At 46.9% G+C, this 19,971-nt stretch overlaps 1 protein-coding gene across 7 annotated transcripts in view; it reads right to left on the reverse strand.

Annotated features, from left to right (window-relative positions):
• The window catches only part of BMS1 (BMS1 ribosome biogenesis factor), a 158,391-nt gene that overhangs the window by 11,610 nt on the left and 126,810 nt on the right, over positions 1 to 19,971 (reverse strand). For all 7 annotated transcript variants that reach the window (XM_029609482.1, XM_029609483.1, XM_029609480.1 and 4 more), the window contains 2 exons: positions 19,035 to 19,182; positions 10,333 to 10,508 (listed from right to left, as the gene is read on the reverse strand). In XM_029609482.1, the coding sequence (XP_029465342.1) occupies positions 10,333 to 10,508; positions 19,035 to 19,182 (324 nt within the window). The remainder of the gene's footprint in view (positions 1 to 10,332; positions 10,509 to 19,034; positions 19,183 to 19,971) is intronic.

Raw genomic sequence — 19,971 nt, forward strand, 5'->3', positions numbered from 1 at the left:
TGTAACAAACAATAAAATATTTATAAAGATGGAAATTGTATTAATTGAAATATATTATTGAGACAGTCAATGTGTATAGTTAATAAGAAATAAAAATATGTAAAGATGGCAAACTAAATCTTGTACCTTGTTGAGCCAGAAACTTGGCTCTATGTACTTGTGCTGATTTCCTAGGATGAAGGAATATGAGTGAACACACCGAATCCGGGCTTGTCACTTGTAATTCATCAATCACTTGTGTGAACAGTATTGATGCAATTCTTATGGAACAAAAAATCTTAATTACCTTAGTTATCAAGAATAAATAAAAAAAAAAAATAAAAAATGAACACATGCTTTAGTCAGACTACAAATCTGAATGACTTCATTCTGAAATTGATACTGACATCTTGTATCATTATTATCAAGCTGTTATATGTCTTTCAACTGATCACAAATCGATAAGGAGTTAACGGTAAAAAAGATAATGTTGGAAAATAAATGAATAGTGAACCTTACTGCATGTGAATGCAAGCAATAATTTTTAATTTTTTAATTCTTACAGTGTGTTAAATCTTGATCCGGTAGATACCAGGAACAAATCAAAGATGAAGTTAAAAGCAAATGAATAAAAACATGTTTGCCTTTGCTAGTGGAGTTCTGCTATCGCGAATGCTTCAAGACGCAACATAAGAGATCATACAGCTCTTTATATGATCACATTATATTCTTAGTCGATATATAACTAATGAATTCAAGAAGATTATTGTAAGCCCCTGAGGCAGCCGTTTTGAAACGGCGAAACTCGGCCAGAGTCGGGCTACCCTTGTGTCTCCACTGCAATAAAGGATTGTTTTAAGACTACAGGCATCTATTTCTTTTCTTTCATCATTGTGGACTGCACCCTGCGGTCCAACTCCTCCTGAAAGTCCGGAGTGGTCAGGACTGATGGAGGGGGACGTGACATTACCGGCTCTTCCTTGGATCTCTGAGGTGGCACGGCACCCAGCACCGGTGTCTGTGGGGAACGCAGAGGACTATCAGGGGCATTGGAGGATTGGGCCTCCGATGGCCGGTGCCACTTTGAAGATGGCTCGGCAGGTGCCGATGCTGTGCTGGAACCGGTGCCATGCATTGATGGAGACTGTGGCGATGTTTGCGGGATCTTCTTCGGTGCTCGGCCCGGTCTTTCCCTGGTGCCGAGGAAGCAGAAGATCCCAATGTCCGGGAGAGCGAAGAGAACATCGATGATCCATCACTGTCTCTTCGATCCTTTGAAGCACTAGTGAGAGGAAGAGCCAGGAGAAGCGTATCCGAAGGTTCCCCACCACCTCTTGGCATCGATGGCACAGACAGAAATAGAAGGAGCAGACTTTGGGGCTCCAAATTGTTTCTCCATCTTATCTAGGCGTGCTCGATGCACCTTGTGGGTCATCTGATCACACAGACGGCACCCATGGACATCGAGCTAGGGCCCCAGGCAGAGGATGCAAACCTCATGCGGATCCATGACGGACATTGTCTGCGGACACTGACGAAAACCAGTAGACGCTATAAAAACACCCAGTGTGCTGAGGAGATGGTCGGCATGCTGGGGAGAGCCTGGCCCTAGAGATTACTTGCAAGAAAGTTTGAAGGTGAAATTTCCTTTCCTCGGCGAGGAGGCCCGGACCGAGTGGGCAGGTACCCGAGGTGACATAATTGGAAGGCGCCCCTGGAACTGTATAAAATCAGGGCCCCAGCAGCGCACTAACTGGGAGCTGAGGAGGTGGTCGGCGTGCTGGGGAGAGCCTGGCCCTAGAGATTACTTGCAAGAAAGTTTGAAGGTGAAATTTCCTTTCCTCGGCGAGGAGGCCCGGACCGAGTGGGCGGGACCCGAGGCGACATCATTGGAAGGCACCCCCAGAACTGTATAAAATCAGGGCCCCAGCGGCGCGCAGCTGAAGCCACGCGCCAAAGGGGCGCGCCCTGGGAGAGGAAAATTAATATGGGAAGAAAGCGAAAATCAAAGAATTTTTCCTCTTCGCCTACAACCCCAGTGTCAAGGAGAAATGGACCTATGGACTCTCCCATAATACGTATGGGTGAGTCCTACGTGGGGGAAGTTGGAGAAGGTAACTATTTTAGGGGTTTCCTTAAGCCCCCGGTCCACACAACCTCTCTTACAACCTAAGATGGAGGGTTTACTAGAACCACTGTTATAGAACCCTCTGTGAATGAAATCACCACCAGTGGAGAAGGGGGCAGAGCAGAGGGGAATATACATTTGAATGTAATATCTGAGGGTGGCGAGGCTACTAATAGTCCGTTGTCCCACAGTAATTCTTGAATTGGGTACTCAAGGAGATGAGGATAATACTGAACCTAAAAATGTCTCACTGTTAGATGTTTGGAGACGAATTACAAAAGTAGATAAGAAATTGACTAATACTATTTCTAAAGTGCACACTTTCTCAGTAGAAACAAGGGAAAAATTTGAGAATCTAGATGGAAGGACTGATATAGTGGAGCAGGCAGTAGCAAATTTGAACCCCATAGTAAAGAATTTGCAGGCTACTAGTATATCCTCCATTAAAGATAATATGGTACTACATACTAGAATTGAATCTCTGGAAAATGAAGCAAGATCACTTAATCTACATTTATTGAATTTTCCAATTTCCAGGTTATTGTCTGAAATTGAATTGTTTAAAAAATATGTAGTAGAAATACTTTCTTATGAAGTGGAGAAAATCCCAATTATTTCAAAGTTGCATTATTTGCCTAGAAGAAGAACCTTGCAAGTTTGTGAGGGTGGTATAGATACATTGGAAAGTCCAGGGGTCTCAACTTTTTTAGAGGACTTGCTGGACAATATAGCCTCTAGTTCTATATTGCTTGTTATTTTTTCATTAAAAAAGGATAAAGATATGTTCTTTTCTAAATATTTTCAAAATAAAAATTTAAATTTTTGTGGGTAAAAGATACAGGTCTTTTCAGACATTTCCCGTGCGACGCAGGCACGGAAGAAACTGTTTCTTTCTTTGAAGCAAGCTGCTCGAGATATAGGAGCTACTTTTTTCTTGAAATTCCCTTGTAAGTGCTAGATAACAAACCAAACAAAAATTTATTTTTCTTGACCCCACACACTTGGATTGTTTTTTAAGGGATAAGTCTCAGAATACCTAGATAGGTTTAAGGAGTTTAAAGGTTGTTTAGAAATAAATGATGCATGTTTGAACTGTCAGCCTCATCCTCCCCTAGATGTGAGCTAGATCCAGTTATTATGTTATTTTAAAAGAACAGATGTAATGATGAAAAAATTTTATTTGTATACTGGATTACCTTATTGTATCATTTTCTGATTCCTTCTGAGTTACTTTAATCCCCAATTCTTCCAAGACCTGGGGAATAAGGGGCCTCAGCAGCTCCCTCTTACACAGACCACCCTATGATCGCCCCCTCCGAAATCGGAAACTCATCTGGATCAGGATCATCCTTAGCACCATCAGAGTCTGCATTGGGGGGGTCACAGCCATATCCACCCCTTGCTGATCCAGAAGGTCCTCCTGCGGCTCATCAGAATAAGAAAATTATTCCTTACCTGCTAATTTTTGTTCCTGTAGTATCATGGATCAGTCCAGACGGTGGGTTATGTCCCCCGTCCAGCAGATGGAGTCAGACAAAAACTTTAGAGGGTGCTGCCACATAAGCCAGCACAACCAGTCTCCCTCTTCAGTAACTAGACTATCAAAGCCATATAAAAAGAGAGAAGGAGGGATCAAGTTAACTATGGAAAACGAGATCTGTGAACTATAACTAGAACAGAGTCTTACTCAACTGCAATCTTGCAAAGAGAACTGTGAAATTGAAGTCATAGACACAGAACAGACCGGTCTTAGAGACCCAGAGATATCAAGAAGGAAATCGAGCAGGAGATCCCAGCAAAACAACCCCAAATGCCCAAAAGAATCTGAGGGAGGGCGTCTGGACTGATCCATGGTACTACAGGAACGAAAATTAGCAGGTAAGGAATAATTTTCTTTTCCCTGTACGTACCAGGATCAGTCCAGACGGTGGGATGTACCAAAGCTTCCCTACTGAGGGTGGGTCCTGGATGAACCTGCTCGAATTACCCTGTTGCCAAAGGAGCCGACCGAGGACTGGATATCCCGTCGGAAATGCCGAGCAAAAGTATGCAAAGACTTCCAAGTGGCCGCTCTGCATATTTCTTGAGGAGAGACGGATTGTCTCTCCGCCCAGGAAGCTGCCTGGGAGCGAAGAGAGTGGTCCAGGGCGTTCAACGGAGGTTGCTTCCCCACGCCTACATACGCCACCACAATAGCTTCCTTCAGTCAGCGAGCAATCGTAGACTTCGATGTCCAGGACCCCTTCTTGGGACCGGACCAGAGGACGAAAAGGTGGTCCGACAAACAAACTCGTTAAAGACCTCCAGATAACGCACGAGTACTCTCTTAACGTTAAGCTCTTGGAGAATCCTAGGGTCTGTTGGCGAAAACGAAGGGAGTTCCACCGTCTGATTCATGTGAAAGGCTGAGACCACCTTGGGCAAGAAGGAAGGAACCGTGTGCAGGGTGACCCCCGAGTCAGTGAGTCGTAAGTACGGTTCCCAACAAGAGAGGGCTTGGAGTTTGGAAACATGACGAGCCGAAGAGATGACTACGAGGAATACCGCCTTGAGAGTGAGATCCTGGAGGGTAGCGGAATGCATAGGTTCGAATGGAGGGCCCCCCAGGATCCGTAAGACCAAGTTGAGGTTCCATGAAGGACAGGGAGCCTGAAGAGGCGGCTTCAAATGTTTCACCCCCTTAAGGAACCGGACGACATCCGGGTGCGAGTAAAAAATGGAAGTGCCTGACCCCCTTGGATTAAGGATCCAAGGGTCGCAACCCGTACTCTCAGGGAGTTGTAGGCTAGACCGTTCTCTAGGCCCATTTGCAGGAAAGAGAGGATGTGAGGTACAGAAGCCGTCCGTGGGTGGACTGAGTGGTTTGTGCACCAATACTCGGACACCTTTCATACCCGGATTTAGGCGACTGACGTGGACTTCTTAAGAGAATGAAGGAGGGTCGAGACCCCTGCCTCTGGATAACCGCGGCACCTTAGCCTGTGCCTCTCAAAACCCAAGCCGCAAGACCGAAGAGATCTGCCCTGTCGAGAAATACTGGGCCCTGGCGGAGGAGATTCGCTAGGTGACCTAATCGGATGGGTCCGTCTATCGCTAGGTTGAGTAGGTCTGTGAACCAAGAACAAAGGGGCCCCTCTGGGCAACTAGGATGACCTGCCCTTGGTGCGACTCGATCCGGAGAAGGACCCTGTCCACCAGGTGCCCCGGCGGGAACAAATAGAGAAGAATGTGACTAGGCCACGGCAGGAGTAGAGCATCTATGCCCTTGGCGCCATGTTCCCTTCTGCGACTGAAGACGCGAGCTGCCTTTGTGGTGCTAGTGGTCGCCATGAGATCCAGGTGAGGAGAACCCTATTGCTGTACTAGAAGTCGCATCACCTCCTCGGCGGTTTCTCACTCTCTGGGGGCGAGCCATTCATGACTGAGAAAATCCGCTTGGATGTTGTCCACTCCCGCGAAGTGTGAGGCTGCGAACCTGGCAAGGTGGAGTTCCGCCCATGCCATGAGCCTGTCCGCCTCCAAGGAGATATGGCAACTTCGAGCGCCGCCTTGGCAATTTATGTATGCCACCGTGGTCGCGTTGTCAGAGAGTATCCGAACTGCCCGATGGGGAACGAGAGGAACGAGAGGAAGGAAAGACTTCAGCGCTAACCGGACCGCTCTGGTCTCCAGGAGATTGCTCGGCCAGGTCGTCTGCGGTTTCGACCATTGTCCCTGCATAGAGTTTGACTGGCAAACCGCACCCCAACCTGAGAGGCTGGAATCCGTAGTGACTATTACCCATTCTGGCATGTCCAGGGGCATCCCCTGTGCCAGGTGATGTGGGTCCAGACCCACTCCTCGTAGAAGAGAGCGAGCCGGCCCCCCTATTTTGGGGATTGCAGAGTGGGTCAGTCTGGCATCATCATTGAGGAGGCTTGGAGGCCACACCGTGGGCCATTCCGTCCTTGACTGGCCTGCTCCCACGAAAAGGCTGGGTCCAGGTTTGTGAACGGAGAGAAGGAGCCCGCGGCGTCTGCTGCCTCGTGGTGCGGAACCGGCGTTGACTGCGATACCTACTTCTGGATGTATTGAACGATCTCGTGGACCGTGGACGATCTTCGGGGAGCCTATGTACCGCATTTTCTCCTAGGTCCTTGATGATCTGGTCCAGATCTTCTCCAAATAAAAATTTTCCTTTAAACGGGCGGGATCCCAGCCACATCTTGGAAGAAGTATCCGCCGCCCAACTGCGCAGCCAAAGAAGCCGTCGAGCTGAGACTGCCACAAACCTTGCTCTGGCCAGAACTCTGAGGAGGTCATAGAGAGCGTCCGCTCCATAGGCAATAACAGCCTTTAGCATGTCCGCCTGATTTGTCTCCCCCGGTGGAAGCTGCTGCGAGGTGAGTAGTTGTTGAACCCATCTCAGGCCCGCTCCTTGTGCCAAGGAGCTACAGATAGCCGCCCTCCCACCTAGAGCGGAGAGCTCGAAGAATCTCTTGAGATAAACTTCCAACTTGCGATCCTGGCTATCTCGCAGCACCGTGCCCCCTGTAACAGGGATGGTCGTTTGCTTGGTGACTGCCAAGACCGCGGAGTCTACTGCCGGGACCTTGAGCAATTCAAGGAAATCCTCCGGAAGAGGAAAATAGCTTCTCCATTGCCCTGCTGACCCTGAGGGACGCTTCAGGTGAACCCCATTCCCTGGATAACAACTGTTGGAACGTCAGGTGCGTAGGGAAAACTCTTGCTGGCGGACAAAGCCCCGCCAAAAACGGGGTCCCCCTTCTTCCCAGAGGGAGCCGAGCCAGGCGGGTCTGATGGGAGCCTCGATATCCAACTCTTGTAGAATGTGTGGCATCAAACCCTGGAACTCATCCACATGGAAATTCCGGTTCATCGCCTTCCGTCTGATCCGCCAGGAGTGGGTCCTCTATGGTCGGGTCCATAGGCAAGACCGCCCCCCTCCCCCGGGGGAGGGGAGAATCGGTTGCAGGCTGGGAGGCCCCCGCCCCCCCCTGGAGGTTCTAGTCCATGGAGGTTTCCCCCTGGACCAGGGTCTGTGCCAACTTGGGAGGCGGGGGTCCTGGATTAAGGTCTGGTGGCTGCTGCATCCTGGCCAAATATGCGTTGTGCCTTAGGAGCACAAATCTGTAGTAAAGGCAGAGGGGCACGGGTTTGGTCTATTAAAAGCATCCCCCGCAGGGAACCCAAAAGCAGCGAGGGAACCGGGGCGAGGACCGGCGGCATGGGTAAAAATCCCCGTTGGACTCATCCTCCGATGTGCGCGGTTCCTCCAAAGCGCGCGGGTCCAGCGGTTCCTGCTCTAAAATGGCCACCGTTCCCGCTCTCGACGGGAACGGGCCTTGAGGCTGCCTGCCCAGGCGTGCCTGAGCACGCGAAGAAGAGCTGTCCGCTGGCCGCGAGGTGCCCTCCCCACCGGGGAGGGACGCGGTACAAATCCCCTCCCCGCTAAACACACTGCCGCCCTCGGCCAGCCGGCGGAGGGGGGGGGGAGGGGACCGCATGGCAGGCAGCGTCGCACCAACAAGGGGAATCCACCCGGGAACCCCCCCCGGCCGTCCGATCCTTGCGAGCCCGCCGGGGAATGGAACTTCTCGGCAGGCGGTGGCCCCAGGGAATGTGCGTCTCGGGGCCGCAGGCCAGGGCATGGCAGGGAAGGAAGGAAAGCGAACTTCACCCTTCCCACATCTGAACGCCGAAAAACAAACCTACCCTGTAAGGAGGGAAAAAATAAAAGAGAACAACTCACCCTGTCAGTTCGGCAAAAGAAGAGCAGCAGACAAGAGGAAGAAGCAGGTCTGCTTGCAAGACTAACAGGCTGAAGAAATTGCTTTTTTTTTTTTTTGAATGAATAAACTTTTTGAAATAACAAACTTGATCCCTCACAGAAAGATTAAAGAAGACACAAAGAATGACATAAGAGTACTATTGTAATGTACTGGGGAACCACCGTTCCCCTGCTCACATCTGCTGGAGTCAGAAAGATACTGAAGAGGGAGACTGGTTGTGCTGGCTTATGTGACAGCACCCTCTAAAGTTTTTGTCTGACTCCATCTGATGGACGGGGGACATAACCCACCGTCTGGACTGATCTTGGTACATACAGGGAACTTCCCCATCTCAGGGATCCTTTTCCGAATCCGCCCAACGCAGTCCCAGGCGGCGCAGGTTATCTCCGGACCCTCCGTAGAACGCCACCACTTTAGACTTCTTATCCATGGATGAGGCGGTCTTCCCTTCAGACACTTTCCCCCTGGCTCCCTTCCTTGCCAGGAAGCCCTTAAGCATGAGGAGCATAAATGCCGGGGAAAAAACCTCCAGGTCATTCATCCCCTGCCTCCGCAGAGTGAAATTAGAATCCCCTCCTCCATCAGAAGTCTTCTGTGCCACAGAAGAGAGGGGTGGGGGAAATCTCCGTCTCTGGTATCGCGAGCCCTTGCCCATGATCTGCTGCGGGACAGGCTGCCGCCGACCGGAGACCTTTATTTTTTTTTTTTTCTACCTGCTGCCACGGCAGAAAGAGCCTTCCTCCCCTGCTGCGCACTGAATGCAGAGGGAATGGGCATTCAGATGCGCCGACCAGGGCCTGCCGACGTGGCACACTACCATCTGAGGCTTTGGTGCCATTTTTGTGTGCCCAAAACTCAGCTGGCTGCAGCATGGCACCCGACCTAACTAGGCTACCCACTCAGTAAAGCGCCGCACCGTTCCCCCCGTGCCAAAATCAACTGCGCGCAGGCAGCACATAGAGCTGCAGCCGCAACTGAAATGCCGTTCCTGCTTGCACACGAACAGCTGCACAGGCTGCAGCCGCCCTCACTGATGGATGGCGCACGGGAAAAATTCGAGCCACACCACAGCCCCAGAAAACCCCAACTCTGTGCTGGCCTCTGCGAACCCCGGACCCCCGGGTCGCAGAGCAAACAGAGCCAAACAGCCCTCCCACATCACCGCAAGGACCGAAAGCCTCCGCTATCCAAGGTCCTTCCACCACCAAGCCTCAGAATGGCCTTCTTGCCCCTCACTCTGTTTCTTGTCTTTTTTTTTTTTTTTTAAACAAATAAATAACAGAACAGGAATACTTCCCTGAACAGGCGTGGTGGATGAAGCAAGGGGGTCCTCAAGGGGCCAAGGGAGCCAGTCCCCTGGCTATCGGACCACTCCGGTAAGCTATGGACGAAGCCCAAACAGAGGTTTCCAACCCCACGGTTGCCCGGCTCCACCTGAGAGATGGTCCACGAAGGGGCCAAATACCTCAGGGAGCTTCTGGCGTCTTCTCTGCAGCCCTAAACTTTCTTCTTCTCTTCTTTTTTCTTTTTTTTCCCGGGCTGCAGGTTTGCACCTCTACCATGTGTTGGAGTCAGAGGAATACTGAGGGGACTGCAGGTGGCACTCTCGGATATGTAGCAGCGCCTCAAAGTTTTGTTCTCTGACTCCAGCTGCTGGCAGGGAGGCAAAACCCACTTGTCTGGACTGATCTGGGTATGTTCAGGAACTGTATTTTTTGATGCTTTGTTTTTCTATTGTTTCATGTTTCTTTTTGAGTAATTTTTCATGACAAGTTGGATGCTTGAATTTTGATTGAAAGGTAATAAAAAATCCATAAACTGCTATTACAGTAATTAATAAGCAAAAGTAGCTTGTGATCTATCTAATGTTTGGGTACTTTCCAGGTACATGTGACTTGGATTGGCCACTGTTGGAAACAGGATACTGGGCTTCATGGACTCTTGGTCTGACCCAGTATGGCATTTCTTATGTTAAATGTTTTTAAGCAAGTATTTGATGGTGTTTAGTAGATGAATATTTTTTTACTAGATCCATCTGTATTATTGTTTTAGCATGACAGAGCACTTTCAGTAATGTTGTATACTGATTTTATTCTATATTTATATTTGTTTTGTTTGAAATTTAAACATTGAGTCTATAATTGTGATCCGTATTGATGATGTAAATGGATTTTGCAGAATATTAAATATGACAAATAAATAAACTGTAACCTCTATCAGCTGCTAATGTAAAGGCATCTACGCAAATGTAAGTCCTTTTTTCACATGTTTTAATTTTACTATAGCTGGAGCTATACGGAAAGGGCATGGTACGTCAGCAAACTTTATTGCGTTCATGGCACAAGACCAAAACTTCATGAAAAAGTAATCAACGTCTATTCTGTAAAGTTAAGTGTTGGAGGTATGTGTTGGGTATATGTGGCTCAGTCATACCTTATAGAGGGAATCCTTGTTTTGCACTAGTTTGATTCCTAGTTCATGACGTAGTTGTCCCGTTGTCTTCATCCCTGTCCAGCTTTCTTTCTCACCTACTGGCTTCAACAAGGAGGTTACTGGATTATACAAGGATGGCACGGAGACAGGATACCATGTACGTATGAAGACAATATCTATAGAAAGAAGAAAACTGCTTAGCTCTTTTATGACCCAGTTATTTCCTCCTGCTTGAGTTTCTAGTTCAATCGGAATTTGCTTGTATTGTGCTACAGTGCCATGAGCCTTCATTTCCAAACTCCAAGGCTTCCCTCCCCCACCTATTTTTATATCCCGTCCCAACTTACCTAACCCAGCCATTACAGCAACAGTCTTTTGCCAAGATCATATTGTCCAGGGCTTCCTCCGTAACGAGTTAAAGTCTATCTACTAGGTGTCATTTAACAGAGAGCCAAAAATTTCCCCTCTTCCCTTAAAGGATTATGAATACTCAATCCACAGAATCCCCAGTCAGTCTTGGCTGCACAGAATTTGCTGCTGGAATGAAAGAGTTACTAAGCAAGGATTCCTCAAGTAACTGAGAAATCAATATATAGTTAAACATGGTTACACTGCATAATAGAGACAAGAGGACCCCATTTGAAGCCATGATAAAGCAGAGCTGCTTACCTGTAATAGGTGTTCTCCAAAGACAGCAGGATGTTAATCCTCACACATGGGAGACATTATCGGATGGAGTCCGGCATGGAACTTTGATCTCAAAGAATCTAGAACTTTCAAACATGCCCTACTGAGCATGTGCAGCTGTAGTCAACACCCTGCCCTCTAGGCAGAGTCCCTCAGTCCATAATATAGCTAATACATGGAGAAACAAACTCCCAGGGTAGGCGGGTGGGTTTTGTGAGGACTATCAACCCGCTATCCTCGGAAAATACCTGTTACAGGAAAGCAAAGGAAAATTGGTTCTTACCTGCTAATTTTCGTTCCTGGAATACCACAGATCAATCCAGACAAGTGGATTTTTCATCCCTACCAGCAGATGGAGACAGAGAACCAAGCCTTAAGGCACTGCTACATAACCGAGAATGCCACTTGCAGTCCCTCAGAATTGACCTGTACGCAAGCCAAGATGTCTAACCCCAAACCTCAAGGATCTCTCTCTCTAAAGTGAGCTGGGAAACAAGTTGGAACTCTCAACCAAACTGACCCCTGAACTGCGGCCAAGAAAAAAGGAATTTCGAGTTCCAACAAACTGATAACTATATATGATTTTATTCTGCATCACAAAACTTAAATTCTGCATCACCAGCAGCATCCAGAATCAGGAGAGGTCTTTCAAAAAATAATCATAATGGGACGGGAGTCTCGCCTGAGCTGTGGTAGTCTAGGAACGAGAATTAGCACGTAAGAACCAATTTTCCTTTCCTGTTCATACCCCAGATCAGCCCAGACAAGTGGGATGTACCCAAGCCCCTCTACACAGGATGGGGTCCCGAAAGACCTGCACGCAGCACACTCTCACCAAAGGAGCCCTCCTCTGGGGTCCTGACATCCAAACGGTAATGTCTAGTAAAAGCGTGCAAAGAGAACCAAGTTGCTGTCAACAAATCTCCTGCGGCGACACTAACTGACACTCTGCCCAGGAGGCTGCCTGAGCCCTAGTGGAATGCGCCCACAATCCCTCAGGGATAGACTGACCTTTACAAATATAGGCCGAAACTATTGCTTCCTTTAAGCAATCGTACTCTTAGTCTCTTTGCAACCCTTCTTTGATCCATTAAACACAAAGAGATGGTCCGAGCACCAAAATCCATTAAGTCACCTTGAGATACCATGGGAGAATCCATAAGAAATGCCATACTGGGTCAGACCAAGGGTCCATGAAGCCCAGTATCCTGTTTCCAACAGTGGCCAATCCAAGCCACATGTACCTGGCAAGTATCCAAAAAACAAGTCAAAGTTAACACCAGTCAAGCGCATTAAGAACCTTTTATTTGCATTACATTTTAGTTATTCCTTTGCTTTTAGTTATCTGATTCAACATTTTTAGTTTTTTAAGTTCAATATAGCAATTTTCAAAAAATCATGTTCCAGATTTCAATGCATTAAATATCTTTACAGATATGCGCCCACTGCAGATATGTTCAAAATGATATTGCATCATTAACCTGATCTGTTTCGAATGGTTGACAGTCCAAACGAGTATTTGAGGTAATAACTACCGATAATGGAAATACATATGAGGTATTGAGACTATAATTTTATATATTAGAATACTAATATGGTTTTTCTTCAATTAATAGTTTTTTTAAATAAACAGTAAACAATGTTTATTTTTTTTGATTATTTATTGAACCCCATCTTTTTATCAGGTCGACTTTTATACATATAGGTAAATTTTAACCTTAAATTAATCGATAAATGTCTGATGTTGTAGGATTGCTCATATGTACCTTCAGAACCATGTCACCATTTTAATGATTTCTTTTATATGTCTGTATATGTATGTATAGTTTATTAATTTTTTAATGGTTTTCAATTTTTTAATTTTGTATTATTAATCTCCATGTTTTTATAATTTGATTATAGCCCCTGAGGCAGCTGCTGAAAAAGTGGCGAAACTCTGCCTGAGTCGGGCAGTTTTTTTAAAAATACGTCTCCACCGCAATAAATTTTTGAAAAAGACTTTTGGTATCTATCTCCTTTGTTTTACCTCCTGGCAAGTACCCAAACATTAGATAGATCACAAGTAACTGTTGCTTATTAATTACCGTAACAGCAATTTATGGATTTAACCTCTAAGACAGGGCTTCCCAAACCTGCCCTGGGGACCCCACAGCCAGTCGGGTTTTCAAGATATCCACAATGAATATATGCATGAGATACATTTACATACCATGGAGATTCAGAATATGCAAATTTATATCATGCATATTCATTGTGGATATCCTGAAAACCCAACTGGCTGTGGGTCCCCAGGACAGGTTTGTGAAGCCCTGCTCTAGGAACTTATCCAAACCTTTTTTTAAACCCAGTAACAATAACTGCTGAAACCACATCCTCTGGCAATTAATTCCAGAGTTTATGCGTTGAGTGAAAAATAATTTTCTTTGATTTGTTTTAAACGAGTTACTTGCTAACTTCACGGAGTGCCCCCTGGTCCTTTTATTATCTGAGGAAGTAAATAACCGATTTACATTAACTTGTTCAAGTCCTTTCATGATTTTGTAGACTTCTATCATATCCCACCTAGGTTGTCTCTTCTCCAAACTGAACAGCCCTAACTTCTTTAGCCTTTTTTCATAGGACAGCTGTTCCATGCCCCATATCATTTTGTTTGCCCTTCTCTGCACGTTCTCCAGTGCAGCTATATCCTTTTTGAGATGCAGTGACCAGAACTGCACACAGTTTTCAAGGTGCGGTCTCACTATGGAACGACACAGAAGCATTATGACATCCTCCATTTTATTTTATTTCTGTGCATGTGTGTGTGAGAGGAGGGTGCTTTCATCTGTGTGTGTGTGTGTGAGAAAGAAGTGTATGTGTGTGCGAGAGAGAAGGAGGATGCTTTCGTCCGTGTGTGTGTGAGAGAGAAGGAGGATGCTTTCGTCCGTGTGTGTGTGAGAGAGAAGGAGGATGCTTTCGTCCGCGTGTGTGTGAGAGAGAAGGAGGATGCTTTCATGTGTGTGTGTGTGTGTGTGTGTGTGTGTGTGTGTGAGAGAAGTGTACTTCTGTCTGTATGTGAGAAAGAGGAGGGTGCTTTCATCTGTGTGTGTGTGTGTGTGAGAGAAGTGTACTTCTGTCTGTGTATATGTGTGAGAGAGGAGGGTGCTTTCGTATGTGTGTGAGAGAAGGAGGATGCTTTCATCTGTGTGTGTGTGTGTGTGAGAGAAGTGTACTTCTGAAGGTGTGTGAGAGAGAAGGAGGATGCTTTCATCTCTGTGTGTGTGTGTGTGTGAGAGAGAAGTGTACTTCTGTCTGTGTATATGTGTGAGAGAGGAGGGTGCTTTCGTATGTGTGTGAGAGAAGGAGGATGCTTTCATCTGTCTGTGTGTGTGAGAGAAGTGTACTTCTGTCTGTGTATGTGTGTGAGAGAGGAGGAATCTTTCGTCTCTGTGTGAGAGAAGTGTACTTCTGTTTGTATATGTTTGTGAGAGAGGAGGAGGATGCTTTCGTCTGTGTGTGAGAGAGAAATGTACTTCTGTCTGTATGTGTGTGAGAGAGAAGGAGGAATCTTTCGTCTCTGTGTATGTGAGAGAAGTGTACTTCTGTGTGTGTATGTGTGTGAGAGAGAAGGAGGATGCTTCTGTGTATGTTTGAGGAAGGAAGGGAGGGAGAACACTTGAACACCTGTGTATACACAGACAGAAGTACACTTCTCTCTCTCACACACACACACACACGAAAGCATCCTCCTTCTCTCTTGCACAGACAGAAATACACTTCTCTCAACACACACACACACAGATGAAAAGCATCCTCCTTCTCACACACATAGACAGAAGTACACCTCTCACACACACACACGAAAGCATCCTCCTTCTCTCTCTCGCACATACAGAAGTACACTTCTCACACAGAGACAAAAGCATCCTCCTTCTCCCTCACATACATACAGAAACACACTTCTCTCTCACACACACACATACAGACGAAAGCACCCTCCTTCTCTCTCACACACACAGACGTACACTTCTCTCACACACACACGAAAGCACCCTTCTTCTCTCACACACATACACAGACAGAAGTACACTTCTCACACACACACGAAAGCATCCTCCTCTCTCACATACACGAAAGCATCCTCCTTCTCTCACACACACACACACGAAAGCATCCTCCTTCTCTCACACACACACAAGAAAGCATCCTCCTTCTCTCTCACACACACACGAAAGCATCCTCCTTCTCTCTCACACACACACGAAAGCATCCTCCTTCTCTCACACACACACACGAAAGCATCCTCCTTCTCTCTCACACACACACACGAAAGCATCCTCCTTCTCTCTCACACACACACACAGAGACGAAAGCACCCTCCTTCTCTCTCTCTCACACACACACAGAGACGAAAGCACCCTCCTCTCTCACACACACACAGAAGTACACTTCTCTCACACACATACACAGACGAAAGCATGCACCTCCTCTCTCACACACATACAGACGAAAGCACCCTCTTCTCTCACCACACACACAGAAGTACACTTCTCTCACACACAAACGAAAGCACCCTCCTTCTCTCTCACACAGAAGTACACTTCTCTCACACACACACACACACACGAAAGCACCCTCCTTCTCACACACACACATATACAGACAGAAACATCTTCCTTGAGTCATATCCACGCATAGCCACAGTCAAAAGAATCCTCCTTTCACACATGAGCACCCTCCTTCTTACAGATATGCAAAGCCACAGACAGAAGCACTCTCCTCCTCTCTCACACACACACACACACTCCTCTCACACACACACACACTCCTCTCACACACACACACACCCTCCTCCTCTCACACACACACACAGAAGCATCCTCCTCCTCACACACACACAAGCACCCTCCTCCTCTCACACACAGACACACACACACAAGCACCCTCCTCCTTTCTCACACACAAGCACCCTCCTCCTCTCACACACCCCCCCCCTCCTCTCACACACCCTCCTCCTCTCACAGACACACACAGAAGCACCCTCCTCCTCACACATAAACACACATAGAAGTACCCTCCTCCTCCTCTCACACACACACCCGCCTCCTCTCACACACAGACACACACACAAGCACCCTCCTCCTCTCTCACACACAAGCACCCTCCTCCTCCTCTCACACACACCCCCTCCTCCTCTCACACACACACACAGAAGCACCCTCCTCCTCCTCTCACACACGCACGTACCCTCCTCCTCTCACACACACAAGCACCCTCCTCCTCTCACACACACAAGCAGAAGCACTCTCCTCCTCTCTCACACACACAGAAGCAGCCTCCTCCTCTCTCACACACACACACACACACACAGAAGCAGCCTCCTCCTCTCTCACACACACACACAGAAGCAGCCTCCTCCTCTCTCACACACACACACACACAGAAGCAGCCTCCTCCTCTCTCACACACACAGAAGCAGCCTCCTCCTCTCACACACACACAGAAGCAGCCTCCTCCTCTCACACACACACAAGCACCCTCCTCCTCTCACACACACACACACACACACACACAGAAGCACCCTCCTCCTCTCACACATACACACACACAGAAGCACCTTCCTCCTCACACATACACACAGAAGCACCCTCCTCCTCTCACACACATAAGCACCCGCCTCCTCACACATACACACAAAAGCAGATCTCACATTCATAATTGTGCCCTTCCTTTTTCTTTGGCCTTGCCAGCCAAAGCTCCGGTGGTGGCCCGCGGCTCTCTTCTATGACCCTGCCAGCCTCTGCTCTGGTGGCAGCCTGCAGCTACCTTCTTCAACGCTGCCAGCCTGACCTGTGGTGGTGGCGAACTGTGGCTCCTTTCTTCAGCACCACCAGCCTTAGTGTCAGCAGCAGGAGTCACGTTTATCCCATCATCTCCTGCAGCTGGGAAGTAGTCTCATATCCTCCTGCTGCCCAGGATTAGGGATGGGTTTGGTTACTGAATGGATCAGGCAGGGGTTTGGTTTATCCCTGCCTGATCTGATGTTTGATTCTGGAGACATGGTGAGGCAGCGGTTGCGGTAGAGATGTTTTGAAGGGGCACTTTTTGCCACTTCAAAATTCTGTTGCTTGAAGTGGCTGCCTCATCCTACCTCATGATAGAATCGCCCCTGGCCCCGGCACTTTGATGGCATCAAGGTTCACCATGCTTAATGCCAGTCCTGATCCCCAACATGGTCCTGAAATCAATGCGCCAGATCAATGGCGCGCTGGTCACAGATGTGCATGGGTAACCGTTACTGGGCCTGTGACCGAAAGTGTGGCAGCAAACTGCTTGCCCAGGCTCATGCTCACCCTCTCTCATAAGGAGACTGCACTGCCATCACCAGCAAGCAGGAGGGAGGCTACGTCATTCAGGGCTCCTGCTCATGGAGACATGTTCCTTTCAATGTGGAGAGTATGAGCTCCCCCCACAGAACAGTGTGGTCCTCTATCTCTGCAATGTCTGAACCTCCATCAATCACAATCCAGTGAAACAGCATGGAACTCCTGCCCGGGCAGAAATAAGATGAGTCCCAAGGCTCAGCAGCCTACACGGATCACCCATGAACTGTATTCAGTCAGTCCTGCCAGCACCTGACAAAGGTACAAAAGCAGAGCAAGGAGAGGGACACAGTTACTAAACTGCCGGAGCAGTTTTTGTTTTTCTTTAATAAGGGATAGAAATAGACTCTGCCAAACTACCAGCGACTAAGGCCCACCATTGTGGCTGGCAGACAGAAGAATAAAAAGGAAAAGAAATAAAACTACCTTAAGGTAAAGGAAAGAAAACAGCTACAGCTCTAGAAAAAAAATCACTTACAAAAACTGTGAGGAGAGAGAACAAAGCTGAATACCATGAGACATGGCTCCCACGACCATACGGCTCCGCAGCGGGGAAAAAAAAAAAGAAAAAAAAAAGACAGAGATTCTTCCTAAGGGCAGTGATGACTACAGCTGCACATGCTCAGTAGGGCATGCTGTAAGCTCTAGAATCTTTGACATCAAACTTCTGTGCTGGGCTACATCCACTGATGTCGCCCATGTGTGAGGAGTACCATCCTGCTTGTCCTCAGAGAACCAGAAGGATAAATCCTAGAGAAAACAGGCACAAATCATTTTTCAGCCTAAATGCCATGTCTGAGGACAATGCAATCCCAATCACCAATCTCCATGCATTGAAACACTTATCTACAATTGGCAGACATGCTAATTGTATATTGCACAATTGCTCAATAGTAAGACATCTGCAATACCCAACAAGAAAACTATTGGCTGAACCATTTGGATGGCACCAAGAGAGCTGCTGAAATAGTACTCGAAGAAGGTGAGCAAATAGGGTGGTAGCTGAGTGGTGCAGCCATCAGAAATATGCAACTGATATTTTTTTATACACATAAAAGGTCCATATTCAGCAATACAATGAGCAGGTAAAATTATCTGGATAACTTTACTCATATTCAGCTGGATGAAGCTGGCTATACATCTCACTGAATATACTTGGATAAAATCCAAGTTATCCAGATAACTTTGGTTGTGCCAGAGAGCAGTCTTAAACTTACCTGCATAACTTAGCCAGATAACACTGAATACAGGCGGTATCTAGGTAAGTTACTTGGGTAAATTATCCCTGCCCCGGAAAGCCTTAGATTTATCCGGCTATAAAACTGACTCGGAAAAGTGAACGACAATTGGCATGGCAGGAATTTCAAATTCTGCGGCTTGTCCAGCTCAGTGCCAATCTTAGTCAGAAAAACTGTCTGAACATGGATCTCCTATTACACATACTGTGCACACATCCACAGTGCTTCCTCTTCCCAACGGTATCATTTGCCTAACTGCAAGGCTCAGTTACAGCTAATAAAAGCTCCTGGGGTATAAAGCCCATTTTATTATACTGTACCAGTGCCCTGCTGAGAGGCAAACCTTCTGCTGTGTGGAATGCACGATACACCAGCTTCTGATACCCTAGCCAGGGGTAAGAACAGTACTACTTACCACTCATTAGTAATTTGTCCTCAAATGTGGCCCTGAAACCACCCTCTGGAGTTCGGAGTGCCTTTTTGATCTGACCTCGGACGCCACTTACACTGCGGATAGCTGCACCTTCAAACTTTGCTACTTCCAGGGCCGAGTTAAACATTCCCTGTGAGGTGTGAAAAACAGGACTAAATCCAATAAGCTTTCTGCAAATAGTTCTGGAATTCTTTTTACATTTAAAAAAAAAAATATATATATATATATATATATATATATATATATATATATTTATTTTTTTTTTTTTTTTTTTTTACTATAGTATTTGCAGTAGGTCCAAAATGGCAGCCAAACACAGAAATGGCACCACAGAAAGGGGTGACAATAAGATCTGTCAGAACTACCCGTGGGAATGCGATCAGACCCTAGTCAAAGGAAACCACCTGTAGGAAGGGGGTAACAATACTGTTTCCATGCCTCACTACTGTGTCTGAGTAAGGGCACTCTGTTAGGGTTATAGACATCTGTTCCTTTCAAACTCTATTACAACAGCAGCCTAAGTATATACAGTAGGTGGAAAATGCTTCACTTCCATACTTTTATCCCCTTTATCACAGAATGCTTAGATATAGCAAACCTCAAAGTTGGGTTTTTTTTTTTGTTTTTTTTTTTACAAGTTATTGGGTTTGCATCTTATTCCTTATCCAAAATATTCCTCTAATCCTTACACTGATAAATGAGGGACAGATATCCCTCACCCATCCAAAGATACCAAAATCTTACACTCTCTCTCCTTCTCTTTCCTCTTATTAACCCCCCCCCCAAAACACTTTCCTCATAACCCTACTATTGTCGTCGCTCTTCCTCTCCCCACACTCTTCCTCTTGCCATCCCATTCCTTAAGCACGATTTCATACCTTCTTCTTCCACACCATTTTTTTCTCTCTGGCTAGCCATC

Source organism: Rhinatrema bivittatum, chromosome 7, assembly GCF_901001135.1.
Source record: "Rhinatrema bivittatum chromosome 7, aRhiBiv1.1, whole genome shotgun sequence".
Classification (NCBI taxonomy): Eukaryota; Metazoa; Chordata; class Amphibia; order Gymnophiona; family Rhinatrematidae; genus Rhinatrema; species Rhinatrema bivittatum.